The sequence below is a fragment of the Clupea harengus genome, chromosome 3 (assembly GCF_900700415.2).
Source record: "Clupea harengus chromosome 3, Ch_v2.0.2, whole genome shotgun sequence".
Lineage (NCBI taxonomy): Eukaryota > Metazoa > Chordata > Actinopteri > Clupeiformes > Clupeidae > Clupea > Clupea harengus.
Window position 1 is genome coordinate 18,290,516 of NC_045154.1, and position 27,715 is coordinate 18,318,230.

General features: G+C 43.9%; 2 protein-coding genes across 3 annotated transcripts; both read left to right on the forward strand.

Annotated features, from left to right (window-relative positions):
* Nucleotides 1-212: 212 nt before the first annotated feature.
* On the forward strand, nt 213-5,139 carry si:dkeyp-73b11.8 (BPTI/Kunitz domain-containing protein). The gene is made up of 6 exons (XM_031564834.2): nt 213-345; nt 2,612-2,824; nt 3,218-3,394; nt 3,622-3,666; nt 3,791-3,869; nt 4,139-5,139. The coding sequence occupies exons 1-6, from the start codon at nt 237-239 to the stop codon at nt 4,221-4,223; spliced, it is 708 nt and encodes a 235-aa protein (XP_031420694.2). The 5' UTR covers nt 213-236; the 3' UTR covers nt 4,224-5,139.
* A 2,921-nt stretch (nt 5,140-8,060) lies between these two features.
* usp3 (ubiquitin specific peptidase 3) lies at nt 8,061-24,973 on the forward strand. Of its 2 annotated transcripts, XM_031564830.2 has the most exons (16): nt 8,061-8,603; nt 9,935-9,995; nt 10,405-10,542; nt 11,009-11,092; nt 12,376-12,448; nt 13,293-13,375; nt 14,803-14,916; nt 15,778-15,891; nt 18,076-18,216; nt 20,783-20,889; nt 21,437-21,517; nt 22,079-22,197; nt 22,711-22,824; nt 23,487-23,528; nt 23,831-23,898; nt 24,422-24,973. In XM_031564830.2, the coding sequence occupies exons 1-16, from the start codon at nt 8,513-8,515 to the stop codon at nt 24,741-24,743; spliced, it is 1,752 nt and encodes a 583-aa protein (XP_031420690.1). In that variant the 5' UTR covers nt 8,061-8,512; the 3' UTR covers nt 24,744-24,973. The 2 variants fall into 2 exon arrangements, with proteins under 2 accessions (XP_031420690.1, XP_031420691.1); XM_031564831.2 differs by lacking the exon at nt 23,487-23,528.
* Nucleotides 24,974-27,715: the final 2,742 nt, after the last annotated feature.

The following is a 27,715-nucleotide window of genomic DNA, read 5'->3' on the forward strand; positions in this document are numbered from 1 at the left end:
ATATCTTAATAAAAAAACAGCTCCTATTTTCACCAGGCCCTGCAAAAGGAAATGCTTCAGTTTCGGTGATGACGAGGAGAATATCCCCAAAACAGCAGCCAAGCTGAGGAATGAGTGCACATAGATTATTGATCATAAGGTGAAACCTGGTGTCTTTGTCACAGTGCTACTTCCTGTTGACACAAGCCAAAGTACAAAGTTCACTACGGATGACAATCCCACTCCCATCGCACTTTATGATCCCCCAGTCGCCTTCCTCGCGCCTGAAGCACGACATCACCATGAGGCAGCTGGGGACCTTTCTTGTAATTTTTTCAGCCTTTTATTCCATCCAGGTACAGTCAGGTAAGTGACTTTAGACCTTATACCTTTCTGTTTTATGGGGATCTTCAGATAAATTCATAAAGTTGTTTTAGAATTTAGATTTATACCTTGGAGTGAGTGACACATACAGATAACAAGTGTTTTCTAGTCAACGGCACTGCCTACACGTACCATTTCTTTGGTAAATGCAATGAAATATATTCTGAAAGAATGTGTTGATAGATCCGTCTATTGACGTAGATCAGATTAGCCACTGTACAGCCGAACAGTTGTTAGCAGGGAGTGGAAACGCAGCAGGATTTAGGTTAGCCCTGTGAAAGTTTGAAGAAATTGAAATTAAATAAAAATGTATTTAAAATGAATCTCCAGATTTGTCTGCATATCTCTTGTGTTGTATGGATTTCAACTTTGAATGAAACATTGCTGTTGCTTTGGGAACAAAGGTTAAGTTTTGAACGTTTATGATCCGTGTGTCATTTGGGGCGTGGAATTGAGTATAACGGCTCGCTTGAAAGGCTAGTGCCAGGCGTGGGTGTGTCACGTCCGTCCTGCCTTACTAGAGAATCGATTTAGATGAAACCAAATGGCTTCAGTTGGGTTCATCTGATTGCAAATTGTTGTTCAATGAAGACTTTTCCTTTATAAGTGAAAACATCTACACTGCTGCTGCAGCAGCCACAGTATACATGTATTTCTAAAACACTGTGTCATCCAAACATTGACCTAAAGTTATTATGTATACAATAACATTGTCACCAGGATTCACCACCGCAAGAGCAAACTTGATAGGCATCTGGAAACGTTTCATGTGCTACAAACATATTAGTGCTTTTGGGCCCTTCAGCAAAGCCCTCAGTCAACCTAGCCTGTTCAAATACACTAAAGTGCTGGCTGACTGGTAGATCCACGGCATACCAAATGGCGAATAGAATATTGTGATTCAGCAAGATTTTTTTTTTGTCTTTTATTTTTACTTTCACTCAAGGGTCATTAGAATCCATCTTCCCTGTTGCCCCATCCAATCAGAATCCATCTTCCCTGTTGCCCCAACCAATCAGAATCCATCTTCCCTGTTGCCCCAACCAATCAGAATCCATCTTCCCTGTTGCCCCAACCAATCAGAATCCATCTTCCCTGTTGCCCCATCCAATAAGAATCCATCTTCCCTGTTGCCCCATCCAATCCAACAGAGTTGCTAACTTGGCCTGAGAATCAGTGAGATTAACCAAAACGTGTATTTTTTGTGTCTCACGCCAAAAGCAAGAAGGTTGGCAACCCTGAATGCAATCTCATCGAGTGACCCGTCACCTCAAATTGGCATTAAAATAATAACGATTTATTATTATCATTACTGTTGTTGTTGTAATAACATTAGATGGCTCAGCACCTTCTTCCCCAATTACTTTTACTGTGCGAGCTTTGGCCTTTGGCGTCAGGATGCAGTGGGTTGGCTCTGTCCAGTGGCCTCACAGGTGGTCCCGCTAGGCTAGGCACAGCTGGATTTGTATAGGAAAAAAGACACCACAAATTGAGGTGCATCTATAAACCTTTATCACTACCAAAGTCAAACAATAATCAACCTCTTTGTGACCTTTCCATATGATAACTGTCCAGCATGCGGTACTATTCACATAATTTAGGCCACCGCCTGCATCTTGGACTTCGCCAAGTTGACCAAATCAACTCAGGATGTTGGCCACTCACTGTCCAAGAAACCAACAAACTCATGAAGCCTATGCGTAGGAGGCTGACTCTCAACCGACAGTCATAAATTACGTGTTTTATTGCAGCCATAAAAAGGTGTAGGCAGCCTCATAGACTAAGTTAAACATTAGCAAAAGGAAGAAGTGTGCGCTCCAAACTAAAGGGTACTAAGAGAGCACAAGCTTCCTGATTTTATCCCCGCCAGTATTTCAGCCTGGTTACAGGCACCCGTTGGCTCTCTGTAGTTCAGCAGTGATGGGGGGGTGAATGGCTTTTCGTTAGCTTTGGTGGGATTTGTTTTGCTTTGTTTTGTTTGTGCAAGTACATCAGACGTCTTCCAAGTCCCTCTGCTGATGCAAGAAAACAGTGTGAGAGCCAGACTACTGACACCTGCAGTGTGGGGGGGGGGAACGAGGTGTATTTCACCAAGTACAACAGTTCACATTAGTGACAGTGTGGCACAGCATACACCATTGCATTAGTGATAAATAAACAAGCTGTGATTTGTTAGGAATATTTAATCGATTTAAAAATAATTTACTGACTGAATAGAATAATATGTCTTTTTTTACCCCTTTTTAAGCTGGAGGCCTACATGAATTCTGTTCACTGGCACCAGATGAGGGACAAAGCACTGGTGACAGTTTCATGATCTACCTCCACTACGATACCGTCCAAGACAAGTGCCAACCATTTAAGTACTTTGGATCCGGCGGTAATGGGAACCGCTTTATGTCTGAAAAGGACTGCATGAGAAACTGCTCAGCTAACGCCATCAATGTTTACCCTGTGTCGGGTAAGTGTACATTCTAGGGGTACCACTGAATAATAAAAGACAACTTTGGGATCATAAACGTACAAAGTAACACAGTACTATGAATAGTCATATTGTCCATGAAGTGTCAGTTACAACACACAAGAGATAATTCAATCATGTGTTTGTGGGATTTTTTCCTTTTTCTGATAATTTTGATTATCAAGACAATCTTACCTTTTCAGTTCCAAGGCTTTGAGCCGAAGAGATTGAGAAAGAAAGGTCAATTTTCTGAGTATTTTCTGCCACCTAGTGGTTGAGTAGCGCTATACATCATAACAGTATCAGGGATGGTGGATTTTAAAGGGAAAATTACAGCTCAGGCAAACAGTATTTGTGTCATTTAACCAATCTAACCCTCTCACCCCTTCACAGAGAGGGATGCGTGTCACCTCCCGAAGGCCTCAGGAGAATGCCTGGGTAGCTACCTGCGTTACCATTATGACTCGGTCCATCATAAATGTAAGAAGTTTCTCTGGACCGGCTGCGCTGGGAACGGCAACCGCTTCCTTGACTTTCAGGCCTGCAACAGCACATGTTATGGAGAAACAGGTAAGCAGGTGTGAACCCTGTAAATAAATGTTATTAAACGGGAAAACATTTCACATCCTCTTTGATTTTATTATTTTAACTCCAAAATGTACTTCTTAACGGGGGTCTCACCAAGAAAGAAGTCCACGGGAGCCTGACATGAATGCACACAGTGGGGTCTCTCTGGCTGGCGGATACTAACTCTGTTTGTTTGCATGGCCTGTCTGTCCTGCCACTATGCTGCACAGATCCTGGTGAGGACCCGGAGGAGGAAGAACCGGACACCCCAGTTGGTGAGTCTTGATCACTTCCTTTAAAAATGTAGCGGTCATCATTTATATCGCGGGATGTTTGTTAATTTGTTGACTTATGAAAATATATACAGTTTATTGTTTCTATTTGTTTCTGTGTTCTAAGCACTGATTTTGGGAGTGGTCTTTGGTCTCATTGGAGCTGCCATTCTGGTTGTTGTTATTGTTTTGGCAGTGAAGACAAAGTGAGTATAATCCTGCTGGTGTCTTCTTCCTTTCACACAGAACTGCTTGGCTGTCTTAATCCATGATGTACATTTTCAGATTAAAACATAGAAGTAATCACTATTAACTAAAGCAAGTAAGATTACATTTTGATGGACTGCCTTGGAACTAATATGCTTTAACCCAACTCAGCACAAATGAATATGAACAATATATAAACAAACACAAATATATACAAATGAATGAATGAATGAATGTGTGTGTGTGACACTTGACCAATATTTTGCAGACCTAGTGGCAAAAAGGCCCAGAAATCCCCCAAAGGAACAGACACTGCAGCACCACTTCGAGATGAAGGAATCGAGATGTCATAGTAAAGCAATGCTCATTTCTCATTGGCCAACATCTGGATGCTCATTTCCCATTGGCCAACATCTGGATTCTCATTTCCCATTGGCCAACATCTGGATATGGGCGAATGGGGGGGGGGGGGGTAGTCTTTCTACTTACAGTCTTGACATGTACATGGCTTTTATAATATCCACATGTGAGTGATTGAATGAATTGTGAATCTTCATTGAAACTAATAATAAAATACCGTAGGATGGGTAGAACAGGGAGGAAATAGGAGAGAGGAAAGAGGAGAGAGGATATCTCCCAATCGCTGGTATAAACTGCCGCTGCCTAAAGAACAGAGATCAACACTTCCAGCACTAAACTTGTCCAGGGAGGATGATTCTTGGTCGGCTCCATTATGGCCTCCCATGAAGAGTCTCCATTTGAAATGTGCTAAGGATTAGAATAAATCCTGCAAGCTCCTTTACATAAAATAATGAATTACACAAGTGATCAATTGGACCCTGTCCATCTCTAAATGTGATGTTTTACATGCGGCAACCTCTACTTCATTAAGGTTATTTTGGTTTAATTTCGTTTGTTTGATTTTGTGTCTGACTGCTTTTTTTATGGAACAGGCGTAAAGCCCTTGACACCTTTTGTTTAGAACTAAATGAACATTTTCTGTGTTCACTATTTGTCAAGTACAAGGGGAAATGTGTTTTTGTTTTTATTACATTTCATTTACCATTTATACAAACAGAAATGACAACAATCTTTTACTGTGACAGGAGGGGCCTGACTTGTTTTTTTATTAAATGAAATGAAACGACTCGAGAAACATCATGACCAGTTCCTTTGGGCATACTGGATTGGGTATGTGAACATGTAATAAAGAGTGTTTCTTTAAACTTGCCTCATTCTTTCCAAATAAAGGCCACAATATCACCTCAAGAAGGCTCACCATTATGTGACCATTATGGGTTTTTTTATTGTATTTATTTTTGTTATCCATGAGTCTGTTTGCATCCACCAAACCGACTCATAAGGTTACATACAAGGTACTTTACACTGATAGTTCAGAACTTAGCTTTACCGATTTCTTTGTTTTCAGTTTTGGCTGACAACACAAGTACCTGGCCCTTCAGGTACATTCACTATTATGGATGAATACAAAATAGCCCAGGTTTCAACTCAGTAATCACACTGACTTGAGATGATAGAATCCCCAAATTGGTTGAGGGTAGGTAGAAAAATTTCAAAAACATACAACAAGAGTTTATGGCTATTTAAAGGAGAGTTCCAGTGATGGTGAAGCCAGACACTAACATTCTGATGCAAATTGCTCCTCACAGTCCTCTAACTATTCGTACACAGTCCTCTAACTATTCGCACACAGTCCTCTAACTATTCGTCCACAGTCCTCTAACTATTCGTACACAGCCCTCTAACTATTCGTACACAGTCCTCTAACTATTCGCACACAGTCCTCTAACTATTCGTAAACAGTCCTCTAACTATTCGTACACAGTCCTCTAACTATTCGTCCACAGTTCTCTAACTATTCGTACACAGTCCTCTAACTATTCGTACACAGTCCTCTAACTATTCGCACACAGTTCTCTAACTATTCGTACACAGTCCTCTAACTATTCGTACACAGTCCTCTAACTATTCGTACACAGTCCTCTAACTATTCGCACACAGTTCTCTAACTATTCGTAAACAGTCCTCTAACTATTCGTACACAGTCCTCTAACTATTCGCACACAGTCCTCTAATTATTCGTACACAGTCCTGACTATAAATGAGAACAAAATGGCTCGGACCAAACCATACCCAATTCCAGCCAATCAACACATTGCTTCAGGAGCACGGAAGGGAGGGGGGTCATTTTATTGGCTGTTGAACTCAAATATCAACAATCTTTCACCAGAACTGGGAACTGTGCTCGACTGATTGGATAAAATGGCTGCTCGACTGAGATAAAAGATACTCGACTGATTGGATAAAATGGCTGCACCGGCACCCCGACATCTTTGTTTTTCAAATATTTAAGCTTATATTTATAGTTTGATGTGACACATTTATTCATATTTTATCAAGTTCAAATGGTGAAATCTAACAACAAATATATCAACAAATATATTTCTATATAATACAGCAACTAAACTTGGCATTTAAGTAAATATATTTTACTTAATTTAACATAAAATACATATTAGGTCTACTTATCCTTCAAGTGTATTAACATATAGAAAGGAATTCTCTTTCACTTATAGGTTGTTAGCAGTCTTTCCTTTTTTTCTAATGAATGTAGACCTATGTCCCATAGCCTATAGATTTTATTTCTAGGTTGATGTATATACAAGCTCTGACTTTTGGGGAACAACCAGTATTTCAGTACTGGTGATTCAAGCCAACTATATCTACTAAGTCTGTTATTTCATGGTTACAGGCACCCGTTGGCTCTCTGTAGTTCAGCAGTGATGGGGATGAACCAGGCAGAACCAGGCTTTTTGTTAGCTTTGGTGGGATTCGTTCTGTTTTGTTTTGTTTGTGCAAGTACATCAGACGTCTTCCAAGACCCTCTGCTGATGCAAGAAAACAGTGTGAGAGCTAGACTACTGACACCTGCAGTGGGGGTGGAACGAGTTGTATTTCACCAAGTACAACAGTTCACATTAGTGACAGTGTGGCACAGCATACACCATTGCATTAGTGATAAATAAACAACTTGTGATTTGTTATGAATATTTACTCTATTTAAAAATAATTTACTGACTGAATAGAATAACATTCTATTTTTAGCTGAAAGCCTACATGATTTCTGTTCACTGGCACCAGATGAGGGACAAAACACTGATGGACATTTCAAGATCTACGTCCACTACGATGCCACCCAAGACAAGTGCCTTCCATTTAAGTACTTTGGATCCGGCGGTAATGGGAACCGCTTCATGTCTGATAAGGACTGCATAAGAAACTGCTCAGCTAACGCCATCAATGTTTACCCTGTGTTGGGTAAGTGTACATTCTAGGGGTACCACTGAAGAATAAAAGACAACTTTGGGATCATAAACCTACAAAGTAGCACAGTACTATGAAAAACCTCAATGGTGTCCAGGCAATTAGAAAGGTGAAAGTTAGTGAGGAAGGTCAGTGCATTCCTGCCAAAGACACGATGTCTCTGACATAGAAATGCTGCATCAAAGTCCCATCCACACCCTACCCCAAGGATAATAGTCATATTGTCCCTGTATGTCCCTGTAGTGTCAGTTACAGCACACAAGAGATCATTCAACCAGAGAATGTGTCTGTGGGCAATTAGGACATAAGACTGTTTGTTTTTTCCTTTTTCTGATCATTTGGTTTATCAAGACAATCTCAGCTTTTCCTCAGTTCCAAGGCTTTGAGCCGAAGAGACTGAGAAAGAAAGGACAATTTCCTGAGTATTTTGTGCCACCTAGTGGTTGAGTAGCGCTATACATCATAACAGTATCAGGGATGGTGGATTTAAAAAAACAGTATTTGTGTCATTTTACCAATCTAACCCTCTCCCCCCTTCACAGAGAAGGATGCGTGTCACTTCCCGAAGGCCTCAGGAGAATGCCTTCCCTTTTTTCTAATGAATGTAGGCCTATGTCCCATAGCCTATAGATTTTATTTCTAGGTTGATGTATATACAAGCTCTGACTTTTGGGCAACAACCGGTATTTCAGCACTGGTGATTCAAGCCAACTATATCTACTGAGTCATTAAAAAAAATCACTATGACTGTAAGCCGTTCCAAGTTGACTGTGGAACTGAACTATGGAAATACAACTTGAATCTCGTTAAAGAGCAGGAACTACCTTTTGACGTCATTGTTGTTACCGACAGAAAAAAACACGCCACTTCCTCTACCGCTTTCTAAAACGGCACAGTCTCCGAAGGGCTCGGCCGAATTACATGAAAGACGTGGCTCTTTTCTCAATGGAGCTGATATCGTCAGGCTCATACTGGAATTAGCACGGTCTTGTAACTCCACCAAAACGAATCTGACTAATAAACCCGGTGGATGCAGACGCTAGTTGGATGCTAGCCAGTCCTTCCGCGACAGCTTCAGCTGAGAGTGGTGACTAGCTAACTTAGCTGTATGTCGTTGGCTAGCTTGGATAGTTAGCTTAGCAAATTTAGCTGAAAAGATTTGTATGCAGGCGAGGCAGTCTTGGGTTAGGTACGTAGTTACAAAGCGTCTGAACCGTTATATTAGTTTCATGTGACTTGCTGAATGAGAGGATAAAACCGGTGAAGACGACGTGAGAATACGACGCCCGTGAAGTCCATGGAGTGCCCCCATTTGAGCTCCAATGTGTGGGTCACAGTGGACCCTTCCAAGTTCCCGAATGGTTCACCCTCGTCGTGGTGTTGTGGCGGTAAGTGAGTCATCACTAGACAGGCAGGCATGTGCAGCCTACTCTTATTTCAGCATCACTGATGGCTTCAAGATCTTCGTCTAATGATAGCGTTAAATGATATGCTGCACGCACAAGCCACGTCAAGCCCAGCTCCTAGCTAATGTTGGCCAACTTAATATGTATGCATTTTCTATTATATGCTGATTTCTAACTCACAGCTACCCAAGCTGTAGAAGAGTGACTTGAAATGCTAAGATCATCTACAAGATGGTATTTTCTGTCTCTCTGGCTAAGTCGTTAGCTACAAGTGACACGTGCACCGCAGAGCTGGTCTGGAGTCCGATTCATTCATGTTGAAGATTAACTGCAGGATATTATTTGCAGGATATTGTCATAGGCGAAATCGAAAGCATTAGTAACTGAATGTAAAGTGTGCAGCCTGATGCTATAGGTCACTAATTGACTGGGCAACTGTTTGCTTGTTCAAGTAGATGGGGAAGAGAATGAGAGTTACTACCATCAACCCTTTTTATTCCCTCTTAGCAGAGTATAGGCAGAAACACGAGCTAACTTCAAGCTGCAGGACACGCTTTTGAATTTGATTATTAAACGTGTAGGTCAGGACAACATAAACAACTGATTACAATAGATTTAGCTATATCTTGTATGTCCTGTCAATGTTAGATTCGTGCAAATACGATATGTCCTTCAAGGGTTCCTGGACGGTAATGCAGTTGTGAAGGATGACTTTTTCCCATTTCTTATTCAACAAATCCACAATCCTGGGCCTGACTGAGGCCATGAACTCTAAATGAATTATAGACTTGACTTGGTTATAAAGATGAACCCTTCATACTCTAGAGTGGCAGGTAGGCTCCCAGAGGCATGAACAGACCTCCCCTATTGACTTTTTCCACAATTGTTCAGTCATGCACAGGCCGGCATTCATGGGGATCGACCGTTCCCTAGCAACAGCTCATTCAGATGCTTGTTGTGTGCTGTTGGAGAAGGTGATCAAGGCAATTAACCCAGGGATTGCTCTCCTTCCTTCTTTCTTTCTTTCCCTCCCTCCCACTCGTTCACAGTAAAGATTTCTCTCTCTCTCATGTCCCATCAGTTAATGAAATGCTCAGTTGGAACCATTCGCCCTACACTATGGAAGGGCCGTGGTATATATGAAGACTTTTATTTGCAACTGTTTCAGCCAGACAAGAACTACTGGAAGTATGTGCTGTATTTCAACTGAAGTTGAATGTAAATATAAAATTGTGCATGTGTACTGTGCTAATGTGTCTCTTTCCTTTCTCGTGTGTGTGTGTGTGTCATCCCTCTCTGCTGTTGCTGTTTAGTTTGCCGGTCAAATAAGAGTCCATGGGTGTGTCTGACCTGTTTAAATGTCCACTGCGGAAGGTGAGTGCTGATTGGCAGATGCTGCCCACATGTTGGCTCAATACATCGGTTAATAAGTTACTGTCTATCAAGAGCCCGTATGTCTTGCCAGCAAGGTGACTGTTTATTAATGAACAATTCGCTGAAAGGTAGCGTTTGCGGTTTAAATTAGGAAAAGTTGTTTTAAACTGACAGCTATCAATAAAGGTGTGAGTCTTCACTCGCCTCACTGTTTGATTTCTATTGGATTATAAAACGATTGTGGCTGTGATCTCGATCATGACATGTCTCGATCAGCAAATAAAAATGAGACTTGCACTCGCGGGCGGGGGGGGGGGGCACCCCTTTCATGACGTGGATACGTCCACACTGAACACTTGCCAATCTTGAACTTGGTGCACTGAGGGTGAATGTGCTGTTTCCTCCTCAGGTATGTCAACGGCCACGCCAAGAAGCACTATGAGGAGACCCAGGGTCTCGCCGCAGGCCAGAAGAAGTGTGACAAGACCGAGAAGGAGAGGTGTCAGCACTGCGTGTGCATGGACTGCTGCAGCTACAGCACCTTCTGGTGTGTGTGTGTGTGTGTGTGGCAAGATTTGTGAAAATTCCTTCCATGCCTTTCTCCCCATATTTTCCATTCTCAGTCTGCTGATCTGGGTTCGTGGCCTTAGTAACAGTTTCTCTCTTTTTTTTTTTTTCTTTTTTTTTTTTTGTCAAATAGACGCTTTTGTGAAACACTAAATAACTTGAAATGATCTACTAGCGGCTATCATCGCCATCACCTACTCGTGTCAGAGGGCACTAGTGTTTCAGCACAGTCTGCTTGTAAAAGAGGCCCCCACTGCCCCTCCTTGCTTGTATTGTCACACACATCTGAAGGCCTTGATCCAGGCTTTACGAGGCCATGTGGTGGCTGACACTCAGTTCCGTGTGTGTGTGTGTGTGTGTGTGTGTGTGTGTGTGTGTGTGTGTGTGTGTGTGTGTGTGTGTGTGTGTGTGTGTGTGTGTGTGTGTGTGTGTGTGTGTGTCTCCAGTTACCGCTGTGACGAGTTTGTGGTGAACGACACCAAGCTGGGACATGTGCAGAAGGTGAGAGTGCATCTTCAGAGTCTGGAGAAGTGAGTATGAGATGCGCACGCACACCACACACACTTGCACACACACGCACACAAACACACACACACACCCACACCCACTCGCGCATACACACACACACACACACACACACACACACACATATACATAAACGCGTGCACCAAGATGTCCCATTTCTCATGCAACCTGAAGGCTTTGTGATTTTATCTTTAGTGGGTTAACATATGCTTTTATCTAAAGTGACTTACAGTAGTGTACAGTGGTGGTGTGAAGGCCTTGCTCTACCATCTGAGCTGCAGCATAATTAGGACATGGTAAATGGGGTGTGTGTGTGTGTGTGTGTGTGTGTTATCTATGAACTGTGTGTGACTTCACCGTCTGATTAACCACCATGGTGATGTTCAGTAGCTTACGTGTTTGGTGTGTTTTCATGCACCACAACCTGTGAGTCTCTGTGACCGTGTCTGTGTTAGCCTTCATCACAGTGTGTTTGTGACGTCAATGGTGTTCTCATTGTAAACTCTGTGTGTGTGCGTGTGTGTGATGAGCCCTTCAAGCCTTTAATTTTTTCCTGAACAATGGCTCTTTTCACTTGATACCTTTGGAAACATGTTGTTATTACATACGATACGTGAACCTCTTTTCTCTTTTTTGAGCGAGAGAAAAAGGCAATTACTGAGAGTGCTGGGAGGCAGTGTGTTATTTTGTGGACACAAGGAAGCTATCTCTAAAATGAATACATTTTACTGACTTCAAAGACAGGGCACCAGAAAAATGATTGCCTCGAATCCATTTGTGTTTAACATTGCAATAGTGCCATTGTCAGTCCATGCAAGTGCATTCATTTCTACTTATACATTTATAATTATACATCCTATAGTTAATGCAGAAAGTTAGGGTATACATACATGAGTATAAATAAAGCTGAATGGTTATTAATGTAGTTAGCTTAGTTTTGTCATTATCATATTTGGAAGTAGATTACAGTGAGCCCAAGGCCTTTCCCAAGCCAGATGCAAAAATGGTGCACTGTTTCAGCTGTAGTTGATAAATATGCTATTTTAAGTGGATGAGTATAATTTGGGATATTATTCAATGAATGAATACATTTACTTTTTAATTAAAAATCAAATGATTTGGAAATTGAAACAAATTAAAATGTGACTTCTGGGTTGTGTGTGTGTGTGTGTGTGGTCGGTCTTGGGTAAAATGCGATATTGTTTGGGTGGCTCTCGAGTGCAATCAGCTGATGGCCTCTATTCCGAGGATCACAAAAGCACACTGAAGTCTCTTGTCTTTGTTGCAGCGCGACCCTGAACGACAGGAAAAGGAAGCTTCACGAAAACTCCCCGCTTGACAGCAAGCTGCTGAAAGATGAGGTGAGTGGCAGGTGTCTCGTACAGTAAAGCCTCTTTGTGTCGAAGGAAGGAGAGAGACTCCTCAGCGCATAGCCTACAGATTCCCCACGGCTGCACTTCTGTGTCTTTGATGACTTTTTAAAAAGATTTAATTAAATGTATTTAACGAAAGTTGTAATAACATCAGTTAATAACAACTATGTGCTGCTTGTACACTCAACAGACACAGACTCGCATGCACTCTGTCACACACACACTAACACGATCACCCATGCACGTGCGCACACACATAGTACAAACACACTCTCTCACACACACACACACACTCACACTCAGCTGCCCACGTCAGCACTGCCTGCTGTAGTACGGTGTGTGTGTGCATCTGTGCGTTCTGATCGGTCTTATCTGTACACGTGCAGACGCAGCTTTCTGTAACCTCCTCACACACACACACACACCGAGTGGAAATCATGATCCCTGCATTCCTGTGCCCCCAGTCCTAACCCTGCAGTGGCCAGCTCAAATAGTTGGAGCGATTAGCATGAGGTAATTGTAGTGACGACAGGATAATTGTACACACACGGCCAAGAACGCTGCCAAAGAAATGTCTTTTGGAAGCCAGTGCTTTGAGGGAAAGGGTGAAAGAGAGAGAAAAAAAGAGAGGGAGAGGGAGAAATGACTCAGAGAAGAAGCTGTGAGGGTGAGTCTTGTGGCGAGATTCATAAATATGAAAGGAACACAGCTCTTTTGAGGAGCTGGATCTGCTCTTTTCAAGCACAGGCTTTAAGTCTGTGGCTTTAAAACACAGTGCTGTGAAAGTGACTGAGTTCATTGTGTGTGTGTGTGTGTGTTTTCTTATTCTCAGAGTGCTGTTTCAACCCTCAGTGCTACTGGCCTGCGTAACCTAGGGAACACCTGCTTCATGAATGCCATCCTCCAGTCCCTCAGGTAAGGTCATAGGTCATTGGATGTGCCCACTGCACACCTCCCACATCAGTGAAGCTCTCCTGCGGTGTTTCGTATCGTATCACAAGCGATGCCATTGCTCAGCCTGCACCGCACACCATACCCCACACTTATTGACCGGTGCAGGTGGTGTGTTAGTGAACCATCAGCTCCATCGGCTCAATCAGCTCCATCTCCACCCTAACAAACTCTGAGCAGGTGGAGTGGTGTGTTATTGACCCATCAACTCCATCAGCGCCATCTCCACCCTAACAAACTCTGAGCAGATGGAGTGGTGTGTTATTGACCCAACAACTCCATCAGCGCCATCTCCACCCTAACAAACTCTGAGCAGGTGGAGTGGTGTGTTAGTGACCCATCAACCCCATCAGCTCCATCTCCACCCCAACACACTCTGAGCAGGTGGAGTGGTGTGTTAGTGACCCATCAGCTCCATCTCCAACACACTCTGAGCAGGTGGAGTCGTGTGTGTTTGTGGTGCACGTGACTCCTGGTCACACCCACACACCATCCCCAGCAACTCCAGCAGCTCCACATCCCATCCCCCCCACGCACCCTCCACCACACCCCACCCCACCCCACCTCTGTGCTGCCCTGTGCAGGCTGCAGGCTGGCCGTCTTCTGGCTGCCACGGCCTGGTGGAGCAGTCAGCCAGCACTAATGTGGTCTGGGGGGTGGCCAGGGGATTAGGCTGGCGGGCTGGATCAGTGACTGAATGACTGGCTGGCTCACTGGCTGGCTCTAGATCCGCGGGTAGAGCCTGTCAAAGCAGCCAGCTCACCACCAAAAGCCTGCACACACTAGCTTAGTGCGCACACACACTTTCACTCATGCAGACTTACTCGCGCACACACACAGACACGGACCGACACACACGCAGACCGACAAGCTCACTCACACACACACACACACACACACATAGACTGACACACACACACAAAGAGACAGACAGACAGACAGACAGAAGCATATATCTGCACGCACATATACACACACATACAGTATATATACACAAGCACATCATGACCTTTTTTAACAGACTGAGTTTAGTTCCTGCTACTCTGCTTGTAAACGGCTGTCACGCTTCTTTGACCACTGAATGCGAGTCGTGTCCCACCTGTCTTCCAATCCAGCTTTAATTGGCCCTCTGACTGCTGGCATCTTGTAAATATTCAGATAGAAATGTGTGCACGTATTCACCACAGAATTTACAAGACTGCGGTCTTTGAATGAAAAACGAGTTGTTCTTTCCACTCGACTTTGAGAGATGTTTGAAAGTCTGCTGTTCTTTTTATTGAAATACATGACTGTTTCTTTCTTTCTCCCGCCCTCTCTTTCTCCCTTCCTTTCGCTCTCTCTCTCCGTTCCTTCCATCCTTTGTCTCTCCCCCTCCATCTCTCTCCCTGCAGCAACATTGAGCAGTTCAGCTGCTATTTCAAGGAGCTGCCAGCGGTGGCGCTGCGGAGCGGGAAGACGGCGGGTCGGAGGATGTACCACACGCGCAGCCAGGGGGACAGCAGTGTGTAAGGTCCTCTTCAGCTGGGGCCAACCAGGGAGGGGCGGGGGGGGCGACAGCAAAGCTAGCTTTGATATGGACCAGAGAAGAGCTTTTAGTGTGCATGTATTCATTGAGCAGTATTTAAGGTCCTCTTGAGCTATGGGGGCCGGGCAGAGAGTATCAGGGGGCCGGGTAGAGTAGTAGAGAGTATCAGGGGGCTGGGTTTGATATAAAACACATGAGAGAATCTCTGCTTCCTGGAGGAGATCAGAGACGTGCGATGCCAGAATGTGTTTGTGTTTTTCATTGCTGATTTTAAAGTAAGCATCAAAACCTCAACACACATTGTCTCCTCGGCGATGCTTGAGTTTAGCTAGTGTGATCGCTCTGTGATGGACAGGAGAACAGTAATTACATACTGGCTCGCTCGCTCGCTCTGGGATCCTGAGAACTAGCAGATGTGGGCAGAAACGGATGGCAGTGATTAGACAAGACGGCAGAGAAGCTGCAGGCCTGTTTATGTGTGTTTTTATTGAGTGGGTGTGCAGTTTTATATCCTGTGTGTGTGCAGTTGTGTATGTGATTCCATGTCTGATTAATGTGTGTGAGGCCTGCATGTTTCCGGAGAAGCACACACACACACACACACCTCTTACAGCTTAGTGTTTGTGTGCCTGAGGGAGAGCGCTATCCAGACAAATGGTCTGTTAAGGTGTGAAAAACTGAGGAAAAAACAGTTGATTTGACTGTGTGTGTTTTGTTTTGTTGTGCTTGGATGTGTATGGGGCTCTGTGTCTTTGTGGTGTTTGTGTGCGTGTGTGTGTCTGTCCTCTTTCTCAATATGTGTGTGTGTGTGTGTGTGTGTGTGTGTGTGTGTGTTGAGCAGCTCATTGGTGGAGGAGTTCCGGAAGACGCTGTGTTCTCTGTGGCAGGGCAGTCAGACGGCCTTCAGCCCAGACGCCCTCTTCTACGTCATCTGGAAGATCATGCCCAGCTTCAGGTACCAGCTGCTCCTCAGCCTGTTAAGGACCCAGTACTACAGTACCAGAGCTGCTGGGTTATTATCAGACCCAGTACTACAGTACCAGAGCCACTGGGTTATCATCAGACCCAGTACTACAGTACCAGAGCCACTGGGTTATTATCATCAGACCCAGTACTACAGTACCAGTGCCACTGGGTTATCAGACCCAGTACTACAGTACCAGCGCTGCTGGGTTATTATCATCAGACACAGTACCAGTGCCACTGGGTTATCATCAGACCCAGTACTACAGTACCAGAGCCACTGGTTTATTATCAGACCCAGTACTACAGTACCAGTCCCACTGGGTTATCATCAGACCCAGTACTACAGTACCAGTGCCACTGGGTTATCAGACCCAGTACTACAGTACCGGAGCTACTGGGTTATCAGACCCAGTACTACAGTACCAGTGCTGCTGGGTTATCATCAGACCCAGTACTACAGTACAAGCGCCACTGGGTTATTATCAGACCCAGTACTACAGTACCAGCGCTGCTGGGTTATCATTAGACCCAGTACTCAGGGATTAAAGTATTCCGGCACCGTGCCGGATTTCCGGCGTGCGGCGTTTGGCTGCGAAAAAAAATCTTATATTAAAAAAAAAAAAAAAAACACGTCTCGATATCATCACCATCACTTTCGAGTTCATGAGTTCGTCTGCCAATGAAATGAAAGGAGCACAACTCTCCCGCTCTCAAAGAGAACAGTATTAGCCAATCAGAAGTAGATTGGGGCGGGTCTTGGGAAAATGTGCTTCAGACTTTTCTCTATCGCTCTGCCTAGCGTAGCTGCCCGAGACATCACACCAAAGGAGAGTAGGATGGAAAGTAAGTTCATGAAAATAAATGGCGCTGGGCATGGATAGAAGATATGGGAAGGGAGGACAGTAAGCCTTTTGGTAGCTGGTGTAAGAAGTTAAGAGAAGCAGGTGCTTGTTTCTGTACTTTGTGCTCGAGAAAGCTAATATATGCAACTAGCTCTCCAACACACAACGCCTTTACCGGGAGCAACATCCTCAGCTGATGTACCGGCATCAATAACTGACCGTGTGTGTGACGTGTGTTTCACTAAACTGTCAATATCCAATCAGCATGCCGCTATTTTAACACACACACGGTATAATACCAGAGTTTAAAAGACTTATTTCGGAAAAGCTAAAAAAAAAAAACCGCCATGTTTTCCTTAAATGTCGACGAAGCCACCAACAAGTACATGGACAAAGTCCTGTTTTGTATTTATTTCCCAACATTAGTTACCAGTTCTTGTAACATTTTAATGTTTTGTTTGTTATTTATTTTATTGATATATTTTCTGTTAATTTCCTAGTATTTAATTTACGATTATTTCTTTTGATCAAAGTAATTATGGAAATGTTGCAATATAAAACTACATTATTATCCACAGTTCACTGTTGCAACAGTTTAAAAAGTAAATCGCTGTCCTTTTTCATATATCCTCAATTAAATGGTTACAAATCAAATCTTCTTCCACTGACATACCCTTATAACATGTCACCTTGTGATTGTAGGTCATCTTGTAACCTTTCAAGGACAAAGCTTAGCAGCTAAACTTGATATCAAAAGAAATCGTAAATGCTACATGTGTTATTACCATATTGTAGTGAGGTGGAGTAATATTGCTGACCTTTCTTGGGATTGCAGTTTCAAAAGTCTCACCATAATCTGCAATCATTCATTTCTAAATGTTTGTTTGTTTGTTTTTTTGACCCTGCGAATGTGTCCATGCCACGGGACGATCCCCCCCCCCCCCCCACCCCACCCACAAAAAAAAGTTCAGGCTCAGGATTTTTTTTTGCTTTAACCCCTGAGTACTACAGTACCAGTGCTGCTGGGTTATTGCCAGCATGACTATAATGGTGTAACTAATAATGTGATGACGTTACATGCATCACTAGAGAAAAATGGTAATCATCTGTACTTGTTATTTTTGTCTGAAAAAATATGGGCTTGTGTCCCTATGTGTTAATCTCTCTCTTTCTTTCTCTGACTCACTCTCTCTCTCTCTGTCTGTCTCTCTCTCCCTCTCCCTCTCTGTGTGTGTGTGTGTGTGTGTGTGTGTGTGTGTGTGTGTGTGTGTGTGTGTGTGTGTGTGTGTGTGTGTGTGTGTGTGTGTGTGTGTGTGTGTGTGTGTGTGTAGGGGCTACCAGCAGCAGGATGCCCATGAGTTCATGAGGTACCTGCTAGACCACCTGCACAGAGAGCTGCAGGGCAGCCGCAACGGAGCTCACCGCTCCCCTGTGTCTGCGGACGCCATCAAGGCAGAGGATAAATGCTGGATGTAAGAGGCACACACACACACACACACACACACACACACACACACACACACCCACCCACCCACCTGTGTCTGTGGACGCCATCAAGGCAGAGGATAAATGCTGGATGTAAGAGGCGCACACACACACACAACCATCTGTGTCTGTGGACGCCATCAAGGCAGAGGATAAATGCTGGATGTAAGAGGCACACACACACACACACACACACACACACACACACACACACACACACACACACACACTCTGCGGACGCCATCAAGGCAGAGGATAGCCCTTGGCTACAACACATGATGTATGGTTTGAGAGTCTTTGTGGTAGAAATAGAAAACTTACAGTATGTTTTTGTTTTGTTAAATGACTCTGGAGAGTGTAATTCTATATGGAATACGAGAATATGGTGAATTCCATACGGAATACCAGTATATGGTGAAGTCGAGGTGTTGCCCTCAGGCTGACAGTTTAGGGTGCCAAATTGCAGACTAATTCCTTCCTCCATCAACATACTAAATAACAACAAGTAGGTGTACTATATGATGAAGATGATGATGATTATTGTTATTATTATTATTTGATTATTTTTAAGAACTACTGTTTGATTTATATCTAGCTTTTATCATTAAAAACTATTCTTTTGATCACCTTTGATTCCTTTAAAGAAGCACTGTGTGATCCTCTTATTTGACACTACTGTGTGCTTTTAAAGAGCTGTGCGCTCTGGAGCTGCACGTCTGTGCCTGTCTGTGCCCGGTGATGGAGCTGCACGTCTGTGCATGTCTGTGCTCTCTGGAGCTGCACGTCTGTGCCTGTCTGTGCTCTCTGGAGCTGCATGTCTGTGCATGTCTGTGCCCTGTGATGGAGCTGCACGTCTGTGCTCTCTGGAGCTGCACGTCTGTGCCTGTCTGTGCTCTCTGGAGCTGCACGTCTGTGCTCTCTGGAGCTGCACGTCTGTGCCCTGTGATGGAGCTGCACGTCTGTGCATGCCTGTGCTCTCTGGAGCTGCACGTCTGCATGTCTGTGCCCTGTGATGGAGCTGCACGTCTGTGCATGCCTGTGCTCTCTGGAGCTGCACGTCTGCATGTCTGTGCTTTCTGAAGTCTGTGCACGCCTGTGCATGTCTGCATGTCTGTGCTCTCTGGAGCTGCACGTCTGTGCACGTCTGTGCCCTGTGAGGGCGCTGACACGTCAGGTGTGATTCAGTGGCTTGGAGCCCAAGCGGGGAAAATAAAGTATACCTTACTGTACTTACCTTACACATGCACGCACGCACATCACACACACACACAGCACACACTCTCACACATGCACACACTCGCCACTTTCACACAGCCGTACAGAAATACGTGTATGCATCGGCCCATCCAGTCCCACTGTGCCCTCTCATGCACACACATATATTCTCACCTACATGCTCTCACACTCCAGGTTAGCCCATCCCCCCCCCCCCCCCACACACACACACACACACACTCACACACACACACAATGGATCACACTGCTGACACTTGACTAGCTGAGACCGGCTTCAGAGGTCAAAAGAACAGGCTTATGTACACACACTTACTCATAGACATACACTTACTGTTTCACACATACTTGTGAAAACTCTCCTGGGCTTAGTCACACACTCCGACTCGCTCACGGATGACGGATGTGTGTACAGCTCTCATGCAGTATTACAGATTTTGCTGTGGTGCTTGTCTTTGAAAATGAACACCGTTGACAGCACATGCTGTCCTGGTCTAAGCCTGGTCTGAGTGTGTCTGTATGCAAGTGACTGCCAGTGAAAGATACAAGTAAAAACGTGTGTGTGTGTGTGTGTGTGTGTGTGTGTGTGTGTGTGTGTGTGTGTGTGTGTGTGTGTGTGTGTGTGTGTGTGTGTGTGTGTGTGTGTGTGTGTGTGTGTGTGTGTGTGTGTGTGTGTGTGTGTGTGTGTGTGTGTGTGGTTCTTTATGGATGACGATGAGAGAGGGCGTCTGAATGTGCATGCCATACATCACGGCTTCATGTGCATACACTGCTGCTCCAGCACCTTCCTACTGATCGTCATAGCAATGACCCCATTTAAACCCCAGCCTCGACACCGCCGTCCAGCGTCCCCCTAAGTCTGTTTTTGGTGGGTGCCATTGAAAAGGCGTCTCTTTGTTGAGTCGTGTTCAGTGGAACGTGAGGGCTGATAAGGCAGCCTAAGCCCCTGTGTGTGTGTGTGTGTGCGTGTGCGTGTGCGAGAGAGGGCGAAAGAAAGGGAGGGTGTGAGAGATAGACAGATAATGAAAGATCACACACACCATAACAGGATGCACGAGCCCTTCTGTACTTGTGACGCGTCAGATAGTCGGTTAGCGGAAATGGATACTGAAAAAGAACCTCACAAACACACACACACACAAACACACTGTTTAATATGAATGGATATGCTACTTTTCATTTAGGTGTACTATTATTATTATTATGGTGTGTGGTATAATGACGGTTTATTCTGTCATTTCCTGTGTTGAACTTGTGCGTAGTTTCTGATGAGTGTTGCTGATATTACACCTTTCTCTCTCTCTCTCCTCTCTCTCTCAGAAATGGGACCTCCACTGTAGTCACCTCCATATTTGGCGGCATTCTGCAGAGTGAAGTCAACTGCCTGATCTGCGGGACTGAGTCCCGGAAGCTCGACCCATTCCTAGGTCAGAACACGCAGAACATCTGAGCACAGAGCGTTCCCCATCATGTTGTCTCCGTCGCTGTGCTGTGACGGGGCGGGGCGGGGCTCCTCGGGGTCTCCTCTCTCCTGAGATCTGGCTCTCCTCAGCCCTGTGTGTGATGGGATGCAGTCGGTTGTGCTCTGCTGTGGTCTCGCATCCATTCCTTGCTAAATTAATTCTAATGGCTTCCTGGTTACTGTACATGTGTTTATGCTCTGAGGAATGATGTGTGGGTCATGGCATGACAAAATAAGTCCAGTTGGTCAAAAAATGGTATTGGATATTCTAAATGTACAGATATCTACAAATCTAATGGTATTGGATATTCTAAATCTACAGTGAATTGTCTTTAAAATAAGGGTTCATTTTTTTTTAATTTGTTGAATATTTTTGGAATGAGCATTTGCGATTCTAACGTCTATATAATTATTTCAGTCATTCTCGTCCCGCTGTGCCTCTTGCAGCTGATCTGAAGTGTGACCTCATTGGTCTATAATGGCTGTTTGACCTCTGACCTCGTCCTCCGCAGACTTGTCCCTGGACATTCCAAGCCAGTTCCGCATCAAGCGGTCTAAAGACCAGGAGCCTGGGCCCACCTGCACGCTACGAGGTGAGCGCACTGACATTTGATATAGCCATTAAACACAGGCCTTTCTGTAGAGACACTGATATAGCCATTAAACACAGGCCTTTCTGTAGAGACACTGATATAGCCATTAAACACAGGCCTTTCTGTAGAGACACTGGGGGGGGGGGGGGGGGGGGGCTGCCTGTAGAAATGACCCACTGGTGTCAACAGTCCATTGGTGTGCACAGTGAAGCTGTGTATGGAGTCCAGTGGTGTGCACAGTGAAGCTGTGTATGGAGCCAAGAGGTGTGCACAGTGAAGCTGTGTATGGAGTCCAGTGGTGTGCACAGTTAAGCTGTGTATGGAGTCCAGTGGTGTGCACAGTTAAGCTGTGTATGGAGTCCAGAGGTGTGCACAGTTAAGCTGTAAGAGCAAGTGCTGGTCTAATAGCCTTGTCTTGCCGAGCCCTTGGCCTAGTGTTTTGCCTGTTTTTTTTTTTGTATTATTATTATTATTATTATTATTATTATTATTATTATTTAAAAACAAATATCATCTCCGATATCAGTGAATGATGTGCTCTTTGTGTGTGTGTGTGCGCAGACTGCCTGCGTAGTTTTACAGAGCTGGAGGAACTGGATGAAACGGAGCTCTACATGTGTTATAAATGTAAAAAGAGACAGAAATCTACCAAGAAATTCTGGGTCCAGAAACTGCCAAAGGTACATCTACTCAGCCTTATTCTATTTTATTCTGTTCTGTTCTATTCTATATTCTTCATTCTATTCTATTCTGTACTTTCAGTAGTGGAGAGAAAACAGGAAAACTACACTACAGTCTCCTAGCTACTGAGTAGCATCTTGTGTTGCATGGCAACCATTTATTGTTTTTAGTGCCTCCGTAGCGCATCCTTTTAATGGAACAGAACATGAGTGCATGAAGTGCATCCGGAAATATGGATATACTTCAAAGGTTCTGAACAACAACTCCTGCCCAGTGTTGATTCAGATATGTGCGAGTGCGACCCTTTCAAACAGACACTAATTCAGAAGATTCTTTACAGATCTTGTCACATTTTAAGCAGTTAGACAGACAGTGGCTGTTTTGATGTTTTACCGTGTTTGTTATGAGAACTACACACACACACACACACACACACACACACACACACACACACACACACACATACATATGTCAGTCAGTAAAATTCATTCTGATTTGTTTTTTTTCGGCAGGTTCTGTGTTTGCACCTGAAGCGGTTCCACTGGACAGCTTACCTCAGGAATAAGGTGGACACCTATGTGGAGTTTCCCATGCGCGGTCTGGGCATGAGGAACTACCTGCTGGAGGTGATGATATTGAGATTTGACCTTATACATGTTTGCGGTTTACTTGAAATATTGAATGCGTTAAAAAGTTAACATAATTAACGCAGCTGCCTGTGTTTTGTTCTTATTTCCGATAATGCATGTGTAATGGTTACAATATCTGCTACATCCAACATAAACCTGACATGCAGCTGAGCTGAATCCACAAGCTTGCAAGTTTATTGAGCGCTTCAACTTCCAACTAACCCAAGGGGCTGCACACCATCTTACCTAGTCACTAGCTCCCACCCCAAAAGTCTGTCTCCTCTTCTCTTCTCAGCGTCAGCTTCATCTCAATCCCTGTTTCACTTCACGTGCTACACATATGCCTTCAAGCTTACAGTCCATTTTAAAGGCCTTGATGGATTTATCTGAAATCTCTAGTTAAGAGAAGAGAATCTGTGGTCAAAGTTAAAAAGATGCTGTTAAACAATAGAAATTACATTTAAATATACTTTGTTTGTGTTGATTCTACATGAATTCAGTGATTTTACATTTAAATATCCATTATTACAGGCTTCAGTGTTAAGAATTATAAAGCAATTAATCGTGATTAATCACAGCAAATTGTGAGATAAATTAGTTTATATTTGTTTTATTGATTGACAGCACTGATAAATATATATTCATTTTATTCTTCTTAGATTGAGTCAAGGCCAATTTATAACCCCCCACACACAAGTCAGGTGAATATTCTATGAATGTCAAAATGAAATTGACTTCGTCAAGTTTTCTTTTCAGTCTCACCCATTCTGTCATCTTTTGTTGAACTAGAATTACTCTTGTGTGTGTACACAGTAAAGATCTGGTGCCTGGTTTAAAAGTGTGTGTGTGTGTGTGTGTGTGTGTGTGTGTGTGTGTGTGTGTGTGTGTGTGTGTGTGTGTGTGTGTGTGTGTGTGTGTGTGTGTGTGTGTGTGTGTGTGTGTGTGTGTGTGTGTGTGTGTGTGTGTGTGTGTGTGTGTGTGTGTGTGTGTGTGTGTGTGACAGCCGGAGAGTGCATTGCCACAGGACTGCCTTTATGACCTGGCTGCTGTAGTGGTGCATCATGGATCTGGGTAAGTGCCTCCCGCCCTCATGAGATCTGTTTTCGGAAAACTCTCGTCATTCAGGTCATTTACTCTGATTCACTAACGTTAATTAGCTAAAGAGCTCCAGTCAAGTCAGACTGTTTATAGAGTATACACTGTATGTATGTGAATAAATATGTTAATATGAGTAAATGTTTTTGAAGATGGTCTAAATAACAAAATTAAGCATATAATACTTCTCTAATCTCTACTATAATACTTTTATACTTTTTTTTTTTTTAAATGTGCTGTGTTAGGTGCTCACCAAGCATCTGTTTGCCTAGAGCTGAAGTAAATGTGTTCATCCTGGAAGCGTAAATGAAGCATAACTGAGCAACATACTCAGGTTCTCCAGTAGGGGGCGATATTGTCCAATGAAGGCTCTCATCCACTCTGCTCCCTCTGTGGTGTGAGGTGCTATTTCTGCATAGAGGAAAAACCAGCTGGCATTGAGTAGTTCTCTCGTGTGTGTGTGTGTGTGTGTGTGTGTGTGTGTGTGTGTGTGTTGTAGGGTTGGCTCGGGCCACTATACGGCCTATGGCAGCAACGAGGGCCGCTGGTACCACTTCAACGACAGCACCGTGACTCTGACGGACGAGGCGACCGTGCGGAAGGCCAAAGCCTACATCCTGTTCTACGTGGCACGGACTGAGACTGACACGGGCACGGGCACAGAGATGGGCCCAGGCGTGGTCACAGGACAGACTGGCACAGGGTTAGAGGCTGCTGTGGACACGGGCTCTGACTCCGGCCTCTGTGTAGGCAGCGGACCACAGGAGAGCTCAGGGGCCCACCCCACACTTCAGCCCTCTGAAGAGGAGAGCTCAGAGTGATATACACACACCCCCCACACTTCAGGTCCCTGAGGATGAGAGCTCAGAGTGACACACACACACACACACACACACACCACACTTCAGGTCCCTGAGGTGGAGCCCTCAGAGTGACTGTCATGGCCTTCAGCTGCCTCTCTTCCTCCCCCAGCTCTCCTCACACTCACCCTTTCAGTCACTCACACACACACACAAAAACACACAGATACACACATGATCAGACACACACAAACACGCACTCTCAGACACATGCACACAGACACACGACACACACAGACACACGACACACGACACACACACACACACATGAACAGACATGCACATGCACATGCACACACACACACACGCCCGCTCAGACACATGAACAGGCACACACACTTATCTGTTGTAGACATCACTCACATTCACACACACAAATGTAGTTCAAGACCTCTTAATCACGTGAAAGGAAACCTCAGTTTTGTTTTGTTTTGTTTTTTGTTTTAACTACCTTATTGCTGCTTTTAAATGTATTATACTTTTTATAGGAAACAAATGACTGAGAGGAGAAACTGTTTGTGTGTGTCTCTTGTGCTTCATGGTGTTATGAGCCTCTATGGTGAGGCCCGAGAGGCGTTGTTGAAAAGTTGCGTTTCAGATTCCATGTGGAATAATGTGTGATGAAGTTACTATGAATAAGAACCTGAAATGTGTTTGTTTGGTTTTTCCTCTCCAATGAGGTGCATCGTCACACTCTCTGACTCAGCGACTCAGCCCAAGCACATGCATACCCGTGTGCTTTTATTTCCTATTTATAGAACAGTCCGGAAAAGTCTAATGGACATCGTGAGTCAGCATGTTAATTGGTTAAGTCCAAGAGTCTTAAGCATTGTGCTCTTAAATTGAGGCTGTTGGAGATGAAAGGATGGCACAGGAACTAAAAAAAAAAAAGAAAAAGTGTTCTTAAGCGTCTGTTGGAGATCTACAGCTGATGGAAGGGTCCGTACAGGATGTCGCTGATGATAAGGACCCGTACAGGATGTAGGGTGTGTGTTGTGTACCATTTTTTTTTTTTAACCCAACTGAACAGACATTAGATGTGTAAACAGACAGACCATGAAAGAAGTCTTGGAAATGACACTTTAGGGTACCACCTGCTGTTTTTGTCAGCAGAATATGTCATTTTGTGCTAGTTTTTATATGATTTTTTTTTTGTTCTTTTGGTAGATCTTGAACTGCTTTCTGTTTGTTTTTATATGATAAAGTCAGCCCTTCCAGCACCACTGAACAGGCGTGACCAGCCAACCACCAGGACTCATCTGCTCAGCCCTGCACTTAGGCTACTGGTGAATTAAAGAGATGATGTTGATAGGTGTGTGTGTGTGTGTGTGTGTGTGTGTGTGTGTGTGTGTGTGTGTGTGTGTGTGTGTGTGTGTGTGTGTGTGTGTGTGTGTGTGTGTGTGTGTGTGTGTGTGTGTGTGTGTGTGTGTGTGTGTGTGTGTGTGTGTGTGTGTGTGTGTGTGTGTGTGTGTGTGTGTGTGTGTGTGTGTGTGTGTGTGTGTGTGTGTGTGTCCCAAAATAAGGGTGCCACCATCTGTGGCTCTTTGATCAGAATCCCAAAACGCTGAACAGCATGCATGTTAAGTACTGCAGTCAGCTTGGAAAATGTTTGGCATTCTGTTAAAAAAAAAAAAATCCTACCACAGTGCCTGCTTAGTGGACTCCTGTAGAGATCGTTCTGGGATAGCTTGCCATCCAGTTTGATCAAGAGATCAAAGCTAATTTTAGCTGGATCTTATTTTGGCTTCAACAAAGTCCAGCTCTACTCGAAGATGTAGATGAAAGAAAAAAAACTGTTCAGTGCGAGATGTGTTCACAGATCATTGTAGCTCTTCCAGTAGCCTCAGGCGGTATCAAACAACCTCTTTGGTCGCAATGGTAATTGCTGAATTTACAACGTGGTGTTGCCAGTCCTTTGAATTTGTGGTCGCTTCCTAATTGCAGTTTAGAAGTAGTTGGGTGAGGAAAAGCCGTCTGAAAAAGTATTACTGTAAAGATATTTTAAGAGGGGTTGCTTGATTGGCGTTGTGAGAAGAAAGGAAATATTGTTTATCACTGTAAAAGGAACTTAACATTTTTTTTACCTTTTTATATATATTAAGAAAGTATTCCTGTCGTCCAGCTCGTGAACAAGGAAACCGTAGCTGCCTTAGCCTTGCATGATTAAGCAGGGAAACGGTCGTTTGGTGAAGAGGCTCACTAATTCACATTGTACGCTACCTTCGTTGTATCACGGAGACCGTTGTAACTTCTTAATTTCTCACCTCGTGTCTAACGTAAATGCGATCAAACTCTCAGGCAACATGTGTGATGGCACCAGCAGAATACGCTCAATCGCTGTCAAGTTAGCCTACAGACATACATCGTTTTGTGGGGCAAATTTGTAACTTCTAAGTTTAACACAAGATTTTGACTGCACAATTAATGCACTATTAGTTGCACACAATGTGTTATCTTACAATTATCTTAATATTGAATATTAGGTGAGGGCGGCTGGGGACAGTTGTAACACGCATTACAATCGGTTGCAACCACCAAGCTAGCAATTGAAATGTGAAAATATGACACCCTTGGTTTTTAAGCGCTGTAACGACTACAGTTTACAGAAAAAACCCTATTCACCACTCATTTTAGATTGTCCCAAAGACAGTCGCTGGATTTAGATGGAAATTAGAGAAAAGGTAAGGCACATGTGCTTGAATTATTTAAGTAAATATAAAGGCATAGGATGTATGTTGCCTATATGTTAAAAAAAAAGGTACACAAAGCAAAAAAGGCAAAACATAGTAGAACAAATCTTCTCCTTCAAATAAGGGCCAAACGTTTAGCCTACACATAAACTCCTCAAAAAAAGTTCGGAAACGTTATTTCGGTCGATTATTCCTCCCCTTTAATTATACCAATTGGTATTGTATTTTATATCTTTGGAAAGC